Raw genomic sequence first — 12454 nt, forward strand, 5'->3', positions numbered from 1 at the left:
TCCAGTTGAATGGTTTCCAAGGCTTAGCCTTATGGGTAAAAATTAAAGAAAAGCAACATGTGCTGAAAAACAGCATGTGTTTTTCATACAGACTGCAGGTGGAGAGGCAAATTCATCCCTGGCACAAACACAGAGACCACTGAAGGCAATGCAGTGACATCTGCTTACACCAGCTATGAATCTGAGCAAGCTTTTCCCTACAACTACTACCTGCGGAGATAAAGCTGGATACAAAACTGAAGCGAATTTAAGAGCCTGCAGCCTCTCCAAGTTTAGAGAACCAAATTTCTGCAGTAAGAGAAAACCTATGCCCTGTGAGTTCCCAGGCTCCCAGGAAGCCATGCAGTGCCTACTGACAGGCTGCCATAAAATACTTAATGGCTGTTTAATAGCTCAGATATAGAAAAGATGCTCCATTTTGTCTGCTGCTCTGTGGAAATTTACTGAGGCCACACACAATGTACAGAGCTGTCACATAAGAAAACACTTCCATTGTTTTCCTTTGGTCCCACTCAAAAAAGGCAATTAACAAAAATAAAATTTTATACTTAGCAGTGAAAGAGAACACCCCTAAGAGGAAGGGGAATTATCTCAGCTAGACAGGCTAGTCACTGCTCTAAACAAGAGGTGCCACTGAACACATATCACCTCTGTCTGTGGGGTACTCAGCCTCTTCTACAGTGCAGCAAGGAGCAGGACACACCTGTACTGCCAGATCACTGAGATAATGGTGTCTGTGCTCATCCAGCCTCCAAAACTCTTACTTCCATCGCTCACAGGAAAAAATGCTTTCTGGATTCTTCTCAGCAAGAAGAAAAAGTTTTCTCCAAAATATGCCAGTATATTTTTCAAATTTTATTTTAAAAGTCCTCTTATAAACAGGACATTGCCTATGATTTACAGATGACCAACCACTTATTTATACTCTGATATCTTCTTATAGGAAGAATTCTTATTAGGAGTGAATTCAAGAGGGGATTGTGGCCTGAAGAGAGCTTTGATCTTCTTTCAGCAGTACAGACATTGATGAGAAAACATGCAGACATCTCTGGCTGTGTAGGCTTAGAAGTGCAACAGCTGGGAGTCACAGCAAAAAGAAATTGAACACACAGCAAGTAGAAGATGTGTTTGATAATGCTTTTCTCCTGGTCAGTCATTGCCAGGAAAGACAATTGTTGTATTTGGTAACTATCCCCTGTATGCTTAGTTCTAGCCCAGCAAGCATCACTAACGCCATCTTTTGTATTCCTACAGGTGACCTTCTCTTCAATCCATAAAATCCAACAGGAAGGAATACAGGTTTTCGATAAGCATTGCTTGAGTTACACTTTGTGAAGGGCAGAATTCAAGCTGTTTTCACACTATGCCTAGGTGCATGATGCATGAAACATTTAATGAATGTTTATACATGGAAATTTGGTTAGTCATTAAGTGAATTCCCATCTGATTGAGCTCCAGGAATGGGAATATTTCCAGAAAGTGTGTTTTAAGTCCAGACTGCCAAATAATTTTTTTAAATAAAGGGTGGAAGAGAAATAGAATTATAACCAATCTCAATTCATTTTTATTTTCCAAAATGAAGACAAAACCAAAGAAGCAATCTTGAATGAACATGTGAAAATAATCATATTTGCAGCCTTTTAAATGCTAAAAAGGGTAAAATGCATGGACTGAAACATCGCTCTGTGGATGACCTGATTCTTTCTCCATGTCATCCTGTTGTTCCTAACTCCTGATGTCATACACCTGTCCATCATGAATGGTGACATTAATTGGCAGTTTGATTACAAGATGCTACTGGAAGCCATTCCCATGATGCTAGTTGCTACTCCCTAGGTTCTAGGCTAGAGAAATGCAATACAGGCCACAAAATCAGAAACTTCTCCATAGGAAGGCGGTGTGACTGCCTGGGCTGGGTAATGAATCCAAGCTTTCTCTCAGACCTGCACCCCCAGGACACATGGGGCGAGGCAGTGATGAAGAGAAATGAGCTCAAGGCATACCCACTAGGTGAGCAATTCCTCTCGTTTCCCAGAAGCCACCTGCAGCAGCAAAGGCCACTGGTCTACTCTGGCAAATAGGGACTACTTCTTTTTTGCAAATGAGAAGCTGAGATTCAAACCATGCAAAAATAAAATGCAAAGTAACCCTAGACCACAGAAGGAATCTCATGACAAACATGCATGCTCATTGTGACATGTATTTCCAAGAAAGTAAACTCCATACAATGGACAGCAAGATAATTTTCTCTACAGTGCTGCATTATGGCAGCAATGTTCCTCTCCTTGGAACAAATATGAAATGCTCTCACATGCTTTGAAACATTAAAAAAATCTTTGAACAGTCACAGAAAACAAAACCCTAATATGCTGAGCTTCAAACCTTAAGCTCTTTCAGCCACCTGGGTCCTATTTCAGCAGGCTTCTTCCTTTGAAACCTATTTGTCAAGCACAGTGTAGCTACCAGGTGTAAGGTCAGATCAGGTGTCACTGAACCTCAGGCAGCTTTTGCTGTAGCTCAAGAGGGCTGCATTGACCCCAGCAGACTGTTTTCCTCCTTACCCCAGTCTGCCTCAGGCCCAGACAGACAAACTGCTTTCAAGCGTCATCTCATTAGGCACAACCCAGACCACCACTTACTTGTACGGGATGTGTTTGCTTCCATTGACAAGGGCAAGGATGACATTGCCCAGTGCTGGCAGGGAGAGACAGAGGCCAGAGCTCCCCTCACGGCTTTTGCTGAGCACTTTCACGCAGCTGCCCAGGTCAATAAGGTGCAAGCGGCTGCGACCTCCAGACACTGCCATAAACAAAGAAAGCAGACAGTTAGTGTGGGCCTCCAAAAGCAGCTTCCCAGGAAAGCAAAAGACTCACCATGACTTGTGAAGAGGAAACAACCCAGAAGCCTTCCCTAATTCCTGTTAGCAGACACAGCTGTAGGGGTCCTGCTAACACCCTGTCATCCTTTATGGCTGTACATTGTTGGACATTGCTGCCTACTCCAGACTTGCTTAAGAATTGCTGAGTACTCACCCACTCCTACAGGCTTAGCTCCGTGAGAGTGACCAATGTGACTATATTTTTTTAAATATAGCTCTATTAGCCTGTACCTGAGTTCGCTCTGTTTCTCTCTCTCTGTCACTACTGTTTCTCTGTCTGGGAAATACAGGCTGGGAATTCCTGCTTAGCGAGTAAGGATACTTCTCTTATTTTTCCCACCCTAAATACTGTATCTTAAGAAGAACCTGTGGCATCTGTGGGATGTTCAATTTTTCTTCAAGCCTATATTCTTTCACAGTATCATTTCAGCTAAGAAAAGGTTTGCCATGCCACGGGTGATGGATTTTGAAGTAGCACCTCTGTTCCAAAAGCAGTTTCTGTAAAACTGGCAATAGATCTTTATGGTTTTTTTCTTGTTTACTCTGTATCAACACACTACTTTCAGAGTGAAAATATGCTACCCAACCATTGAAACACCAAGATGAATAGATATTTGCTCTCTTTAAAAGTCTACGGTTCCTTATGAATCCAGGGTGGGACCGATGTAGACTTTACAGAAGTGCTTCTAGCTCTCTACTACCTCAAGACAATTTCCTAGCTGAGTTTTTTGCATCTGATCTTGGACCACTCCTCCCCATTCTCAAGAGCTAGTTTAGAAGCAATCTGTAGGAAAAGGCAGTTTTATTACTAGGCTCTTAATTCAAAAGGTAATAGCAATACATGAGGACACAAACACACCTGAAAGAGAAGCAGAAATACTTTCACATCTGAGTTTACCTCTATGCAAGTTAATTCACAGCCATTTTGACACAGGATCTCAACTTGCACACTTGGTAAGAAAAAAGAGAGAAGATGAAAGAAGACAGAAGACCTCCTGTGAGAGTGATTTGTACTGTGGGATTTGAGAATAGCATTCCAAAAATGTATCCAGTATCTGTCAGCAATTGTTAAAATACAGTGACTTCTGCTGCTTTAAAGTCCTGTTAGTTCTTCAGCTATATCAGGTGTTAGGCAACACTGAACTTCTATGTATTCCCCTCACAAGAAAGTATCCACACACACTGTGGGCTCCTGCACTCAATGGAAAAAGTTAGGCTGCCTTGGGGAACTGGTAAGGCATCTGCACCTCTGAACTGATCATGGAGGACCTTTGTCTCCCATCTAAGAGTCCTTAAAACCCGTAAAGAGTCCCTGAGTCCTCTAAGACCACTGTCCTCACAAGGCTGAAATTACCTTACTTGAGTCACTCGCAATCATTTATTTAGAAAAACAAAGAAATGCATTTGGTTGCTACTGCAAATGACCATAGGTGACTTTACTGAATCATATATAATAAATATTGCTGTTGCTAAGATTACCAGATGTCAGGGAAACAAAAGAAAATGGAAGAAATCACTACCTTTCAAATGCTCAGTCATATTGTTTCCACATATACTCCTATTATACAGCTTGAGGAAATCCTGAATAAGGTAACATACTGGTTGTTTCTTTCTTACTTAATTTACACATTGAAGTAACATTTCTAAGATTGTAGATCCACTTGATTGATCTGAAAATGAAGTTATTTGTTAGGCAAATTCTCCACTAATGTGCCTGGCTACTATAGAGGAAAGAAGTGGAACATCCTAACACATGGGTTTTTGTCTATGGTCACAGAGATATTGCAGAGCTGACAGCTGAAAAATGACAGTGAGCCAGTTCTGCCACAATGTCATTTATTTCAATGGTGCTAAGCCTGCTTCATGACATTCCTGGTAATGAATCTAACAAGGAGGTAAGTACAGTACCAATGCCTTATTCTAACAGTCATTTTTTACCAAAATCACACATTATCCAGCCCTTTAACCTCTTATCACTTAGAAGCTGTGTTTCTTTTTTTTTTTCCCCTTTTTTCTGTCCTTTTTTAATCCTGTTACTGGAATCTATATATCTCCACTATCTTCATGGGGTTTTTTTTTTCCGAGAAGTCCTTCATTATAGCAGGAGACAGTGATAATCACTAGGCGCCCTTTCTGAGCAGCTGGAATTCCCCCTCATTCAATTATCAGTGGGATCTGACACAGCCTAGCTTGTAAGGCCACTCAGATATGGGAACTTGAAGACAAGAGTATGGTATGGCCACGAGACAAAGATATAACTAGAGGCAGTGGGCAAAGCATGCCATATTCTAATCCAACAGGATCATGTCTTCTTTTTCTGAAATTATAGCCACAAGAAAATAATATTTTCCCTTTTATTAATGGTATTTGAAAGTAGTAGAGAAGGACTGTGTGTACATGTACTTTTGTATAGTAAAAAGTATGGAGCATTAAATAATTGCAATAATTATTCCCTCAAAATCAGCCATTTTATTCCTATAAACCAGTCTGTTTGAGTATTCACTGTCTTCCTTTCCGCCGCAGGGTGGTTAATTAATAAACCTTTAGTTAATTGAGATTTCTGCCTGCCAATTCCACAGGGGTTATTACTTAAACACATGCAAGCCGCATTTCCATTTAGAGCAACTTTCTGTTTTTCTCTCTTGTTAAGTACAGTCAATGCAAATTTTCTTCATTTAAACATTAGACATTAATACTGCAGTGGTGATCACCCACTATACATCATGCCTTGCAATCTATTCCTTATTACTAATAACCTATGCAGGGCCAGGAGCTGAAACATATGCTGTTTCTGCAGAATTACTTAAGCCCATGAATTTAAAGAAGCAGATGTTTCTGGTGTCTTTCAAACAAACATTTTTCCCTGTAAAAAAATGATTATTTAAAAAAAAAGAATTTTAATGTCAGAGTTTTCTTTTTCAGCAGGGATACTTCTTATACAAATCTTTTATCATTGGAATTTACTAAAAAAAAAATCCCTCTCTGTATATCTGCAGTCATAAACAATTTGGGAGACTTGAAACAGAAGACAAATATAATAAAAAATATAAATGGTGTGAGAAAAATGAAAGCTTTGAAAATTACAAAAATATATATGTAGATATGGAAGCACCTTTTCCTCATTTAAAAGTGGGATATGGAAATAAAGACAAAAGCCAGTGAAAGTATACATGGCAAAGAGAGGGAGCAAGCCTATCTGAAAAATCCAGACCCTTTACAAAGAACCATAAGAGTCCTTTGCACACACACAGTTGGGCCAGCAACTAAAATACCACGTATCTCCAAGAAAGGGTATAGTTTATGGGTTGTCAACGTCAGCTTCCACACACACTGCCCTATTTAGGTGCCAAAGAGGAACAGTTAACATAAGGGTGGCAAGGAATTCCAGTCACCACAATATTTTAATCCATGACCTCAACGCTATCTATAAAGATAATAATAAAAGCCAATTTGAAAAGCACCTTTTTTTTTTTTCCAGATACAGAGGCCCACACAGGGCTGAGAACTGCCAGTATCTCCACAAGAGCAACTAAACTGACAAATGATGGTAATAATCCCCAGTGGCCTTTAACAGCCTTTGGAAGGTCTTCACCAGGCACGTGGACAGTCTGTTGGTATAAGTGGCCCCACTGCATGCAGAATGGAGAACTAATTTTCACCACTAAAGAACATTGTTTGAAGGCCCAGTTTGCAGGCAGGCTTGAAGGAGGCAGAGAGGAGCAAGAGGACAGCTTACTTCCGCCTTTGCCGCTCTTCTCCATGCGGTACTGGTAGATGTGCAGGGTGAAGAGCATGTGGGAGTTGCGGTGATCCTCCTCATCGCAGTCCCGCTGGCTGCTGCGGCGGGAGGCGATGGCGGCATCCAGGAAGAAGGCGGCCTTCTCTGCCGTAGGGGCGCGGAGCTCGCTCTGGTTCTGAAGCTGCAGTTAACACCAGGGAGAAATGGCTGAGAAACTCCCACACAGGTAAACACCGCCAGACAACTTCCCGCAATCAACACACGGTGTGGGTACACTCGCTTCTCCTGGGACCGAAAAGGAGGAAGCACCCAATGGAATGAGACCCTCCTGACACTGGCAGTGGCAGTAACATGCCCTCCAGGAGCCCTTGTGGTTAGAAGGGGGAAAAAAATTGTGGAAGACATGTCAATCTGAAACTCATCAGCTGGTGGAAAATAGCAGAGGCAGGGCTACGTGTTATCCTTCAGAAAGTGTTAGAAGGAAGCAGTCCACAGATAAATCTCAAAAATAGCAGGACTGAAGTTTGTGTTTGTGTTCTGCCCCATGGCATATGAGGAGCAGCACAGAAGAGAAGCCTTTTCCTTGCCCCTTCATACCACAGGTTTATTATGCACCTGCTCGCAAGCCAGGGCAATCCACTAAATGGAACAAGGCAGGTAATGTACATACATTCACATTTGCTGGACCTCAATCCCTGTCAGCAGCCTGCTCTTAACTCTTCAAAGTGACAGACAGCATGGGAGGGCAGATATTATTAACCCCTCCTAATGTTAGGAATGCCTGCATGTTTCATGGCACCTACGATTAGTCTGTCTGTAGAAGGGACACGTGACTGTGTAATCTGATGGCATTAGTTTTGGCAGTACATAGAACTGGCCCACGGCCCACAGGATAGACTTGTTTTGTCTGGCATAAAAACAACAAGGAACTCCCCGTTCACGGGGTTTGTTCTCCTGCTATACAATATAGCTGACAGTTAAGTTCTCCAAAAGACTGTACTTCTGTTTTCTCTTTACGACCATTAATCAGCCTGAGGACGGATAAAGCTGAGGCTGTGCATGGAATTTGGTGACACAGCTGAAGGCTAAGCTCTCTCAGGAAAGAGGGAAGGGGACAGGAAGTAGTTAACAAGGCCAGCAGAAGGCAGGCCAGTCTGTGGGCTGATCTCACTAATGTAAGCAACAAGAAAATGTGCATATGTGGAAAGGTCCAGTGACAGACAGTATGACATATGGTGATCATTCATTTGCTATACACACTGCTGATTCTGCATATTTGTATGGCTATAATATAATATCCTCCCTTCATCTGAGGATTTGGAGAATTCAGGTGTAGGACACATGACTCCAGAATGCCTTGTAAGCACACATAAAAAGGCTTCTTTCCTTGCAATTTAATTCAGTCGTTCACAATGCAGAGATGCATAGGCGTCTCATGGAGCTACCTCTTCTTCACTGATATAAAATAAGTAATTTCGTATATAGCTGTACTGTCTGTACCTATATGAAAATAAGCTACCATAACACAATATTTATTATTATTGCTAGTGTGCTAAAATACCTTAGTAAAGAATTAAGCTGCAAGGAGATGCTGGTTGTGACACAGTTATGTAATACATGCAACGTACATATGCGAATTCAGATCTTAACTGAGCCATCCATCACCCCAATGGGAGCTGTGCAGACTCAAGTCTCTCATATTTACTAGACTGCTCCAGTTACTGCATACCAGAGGGTGAGATCTCTTGCGATACAGTAAGTATTTCATAAAACACTAAAGTCAGGAGTTAAGTGAAAATTAACCCTAATTGTTATTTAAAATCAAAACACAACTTTGTAGTCCTTAGGTAGAATGCAAGAGAATGGAAAATATGACCTAAGTATGCCGAAAAAGCTTAAACCACAAAGAGATAAGAAAATTTATTACTTGCTGTTTAAAATCTCACAGTTGTGTGGATGTGAGTCATGATCTCTAGATGTTTGGAGCTGGATATAGGGTACATGACCCTGTAGGTCTGTTCCCTTCTCCCTCCATTCCCCACCCTGGAACAGGCTTTGCCTTTCAACCTGAAAGAATGTTTTCAAGCTCCATCACCTTCATTTGCTCCCTCTTCATCTACTTGTACAAAAAGCAGATTTACTCCCTCACAAGCAGCAAAATAGCAAAATTAAAGAATAGGTCCTTTTTCCCCCTCAAACCAAGAAGGGGGGCGGGGAGTGGGGGGGGGGGGGGAGGAAATAGGGCTGCTGAGAATTTCTCATGGTTACCCAGAAAATACATGAGCCAGTTAATCATTCTTGCTAAAACTCCAAACCTAAGAGTTTGAGCTTTTCTTGACTTACCCAGCTCAGGAATTTACTTCTTGGCAGCAATTAATAAGTAGCAATTAATGCTCCCTACAACACTGCTAATGGAAATGCTATAAATAATGTAGTTTATAAAGAAATAAACAGCCATACTAATGGCCTACAGCTATTTTTGCAGTACTGTAAATATTTTAGCTTGTTGTTTTACAAAAGAGAATGTAAAAAAAGTGTTTTACACTTTTTTCTTTTCTTTTTTTTTTAAGAATGAGGTAGATTTTTGTTTGCACTGAATGTTTTCACATTTTATTGCAAACACAAGCCCCTGCTCAATATCAGTTATACCAGAGGTGCAAATATTTAGGCCAGGAGAGCAGATGGCCCTGCAGCTGCAGGTCATAAAGTTCTTGCATGTTTTAAAGTAAACACTTTCAAGTCTATAAACTTTATGCTCTGGGTAGTTCTTGAATTTGAACCATCTCAATAACTCAAAAAAAAAAAAAGGTCATGTTACTTGTTTCAGTGTAAAATGAGTCTTGGATTCACCTGCATGCCACAAATGGGGTCTTCACAAAGGTAGACACCTGGGGACTGGCCATCTTGCAGGCTGCCTGTAGCCACTTCTGACAACAGGTCTCTCAGATTTTCTTCTTTCCCCCACACTTCCACTGCAGAAATCCGGACTGAGAAACGTGCTCCTGTCTTCTCTTTGCGTTCATTGATCAACTTGAAGAGCCATGAGATGGCACAAGGAATTATACCAAGGTTTTGCATGGAATCATCCTTCCCAATCATGGTGTATGACTTCCCTGTCAGGAATGGGGAGATGAAGAAAATATAATATCATTCCCAGAACCTTCACAGCCTTCTGCCAAGAGAGATTATCCTGCACAGCTTCATAAAAACAACTTCATTACAACAAGGACAGTCAGCAATGGGAAAGTATAGGCAGGTAGACAAAGAGGACATGGAAAATGCAGATGAAATCTTGAGCTGCTTTCAAAAATCATTACCTCATGCATTCCCCTGACATCTCCTGTTCCCAAGGCAGGGTGCTGCAGGCCCTCACCTTGCAACGCTGCAGCGTATGATGTGGGTGAATCGTGGAGGAAATTGAGCAGAGCAGGAATGCCATGGTCTCTAAAAACCTCTACTTTAAATACTGTAAGTGTGGTATTCTTTCAATACCATTTTACTTCAAAGCACTAGATTATATTTCAAATGCTGAGTTGGGATTGACATAAACCTGGTCCCAGAATGATACAGATGTAACTTCATTCAGAAAAAAAAAAAACCACAAAACCAACCAGTTATATGCAATCACTTGGTGCAGAAGTGGGTCCACAACAATTAATATTTCATCTGGGTCAAAACCATCCTCTGGTTTGGTATTTTTTAAGTCTGCAATTATAGCTCTGGCTTTTCTTTGCTGTAAAAAATTGCTGATTCAGAACAGACACATCTTACACTGCTTTAGGTGTCACTACATATAATGTTTTCAGAGAAGTTTTCTAAAGCTCCTAAATTTATAAGCAAAATGATAAAGGTATACATCTTTTCCAGCAAGTACTTGTGGATTCTTTACTTTGTTTCATTTCTTATGTTTAATTTCTTATGTTGAATCTATGTGGAAAAAGATCAGTGAGAAAAATATTTCTATGCACATGTCTGTGTCAAGGTCTGGGTATGTCCATGGTTTGTGGAATGGTGGTGGTGCAGTTAACAAAGCAACTGCTGAGACTCAACTCATGCTTCAGAAAAACCCTAGCTAAGATACCTCTCTAAAGGACATGTAGCACTTGTGAGACGCTGTTAACTGGTGGCTTCTTTTTCCATCTCATTTGCAATTTTGTGTTTGGCAGGTCACAGCAGGGTTAAACATCTAAGAGCTCATCCTAGTGTTACCCCTGCCTGGTCCAGAGGGGCCTTCTGGTGTAACTGGACTGGCAACCTGCTCCATTGATTGTACCAGACCTGGCTGCATTGCAGCATACAGTGCTCTCCAAGTTTTGTTGCCTACAATTTGGGATAATCATGGCCTGATACAGCTTGATCTTCTTTACCACCTGCAAAACTGAATTATCCTTTTAAGTTATATGTGTACGTCTGTGTTTCTTTGAGACAGTAAAGAACAGAGATCATTGCACACACGCAATAAACCCCTCTTCCTTCAAGACACAGTACTTTCAAAATACAATTAGATAAGCATGAACAAAACATATGATTACTCTCAAAATCCAGTTATTTCAGAAGAATAGTGTGTTAATGATGATGATTCTCCATTTTACTGTCCTTCCATGAATACCTGAAACGCTACTGAAGCATGTCCAAAGTGTGAGTTTTGATCCAACAGTAACATTCAGTTAACCATTAGAATGAGATTTGTTGCAGACACGGTTGGAAGAAGTTGGTAATGAGTGAATTGTCTAATCAGGGAATAGCATATAAATCAAACTATTTGGGTGCCCAGTCACAGCACTTGAAGAGAGTCATCACAAACATCAAATACTTGAGTGAATACTCACAGCCTTTACACAGCTTGATAAAAGTGGCATTTGGACAAACCCTCACCAACACCAAGCACATATCTGTAAAACTGTAGAGCACTGTTGGACCATTCATTAACGACTGAAGACAATGCAAGACAAAATTGCTATAGTATTTAAGAGATGAAATGAAGCAATAATTCAAAGGTAACTTCTGTTTCAAAGAGCATGCTGTCCAACATTTACACAATAAGCAAAGTGAATAGATCTGTAAGCAAGAGGTGAAGATTTAGTACAAGATCATGCACAGTGTACTACTTTCAAATACAATTAATATACACAGACAAATGAAAGTTTGTTTTACTTAATCTAATAGACTAGCAATCCTGGGTTAAAAATATTCATTTTGCTGCTCGAATAGGGAAATTTAGCAATACCAACCAAGCTTGGCATGACCAAAGCAGAACACGCAGCCATCTGCCCCATTGACCACTGACTGGATCACCTCAGCCACAGTCCCAGCACATACTTCAGCCTGTCACAGGTATGGGGAAATAAAAAAAAAAAAAAGGAAAGAAAGAAAGAAAATAAAAGCATTAACAATAGAAAGGAAAATCATTATTTTCACTAGAAAGGGGTAGTAATATCATCCATGCTGCAGATACCATGTTGAAGTATCAAAAAATCTAATCCTGCTTGTCTCATTCATGTGACCTGTGCTGTTGATGGGAATGACATTACTTGTGTAAGCATGTGAAGCAGGACTTTTGTTCTGTGTCAAGTAAGTTTCATTTGCTGATGCATCAGCATCCTTTGTGGGGTTAAAAAAATTCACATATTGTAAGGGGCTGTAGTTGGTTTGTTAGAATTAGGGGATTTTAAAATACAGATTTGATTAAAAAACAATCCAACACTGAGGAATTTTTGCAGGCTCTATTATTTGCTCAATAATGGACTGAGTTCAGTTCCACTAGCATGTGGGTAAGGAATGTAAAGGGAGCAGCCTCCTTGGTATTAGCTAGGTGACCTCGCATTATTATGAGTCTT

General features: G+C 40.6%; 1 protein-coding gene across 1 annotated transcript in view; it reads right to left on the reverse strand.

Moving 5' to 3' along the window:
- Nucleotides 1–12454, reverse strand: part of KIF26B (kinesin family member 26B) — a 285388-nt gene that overhangs the window by 53226 nt on the left and 219708 nt on the right. The window contains exons 7-10 of the mRNA XM_032102636.1: nt 11849–11942; nt 9468–9730; nt 6615–6798; nt 2640–2799 (exon numbers count right to left, since the gene is read on the reverse strand). Coding sequence (XP_031958527.1) covers nt 2640–2799; nt 6615–6798; nt 9468–9730; nt 11849–11942 — 701 coding nt within the window. The remainder of the gene's footprint in view (nt 1–2639; nt 2800–6614; nt 6799–9467; nt 9731–11848; nt 11943–12454) is intronic.

Source organism: Corvus moneduloides, chromosome 3 (genome assembly GCF_009650955.1).
Source record: "Corvus moneduloides isolate bCorMon1 chromosome 3, bCorMon1.pri, whole genome shotgun sequence".
NCBI classification, from domain to species: domain Eukaryota; kingdom Metazoa; phylum Chordata; class Aves; order Passeriformes; family Corvidae; genus Corvus; species Corvus moneduloides.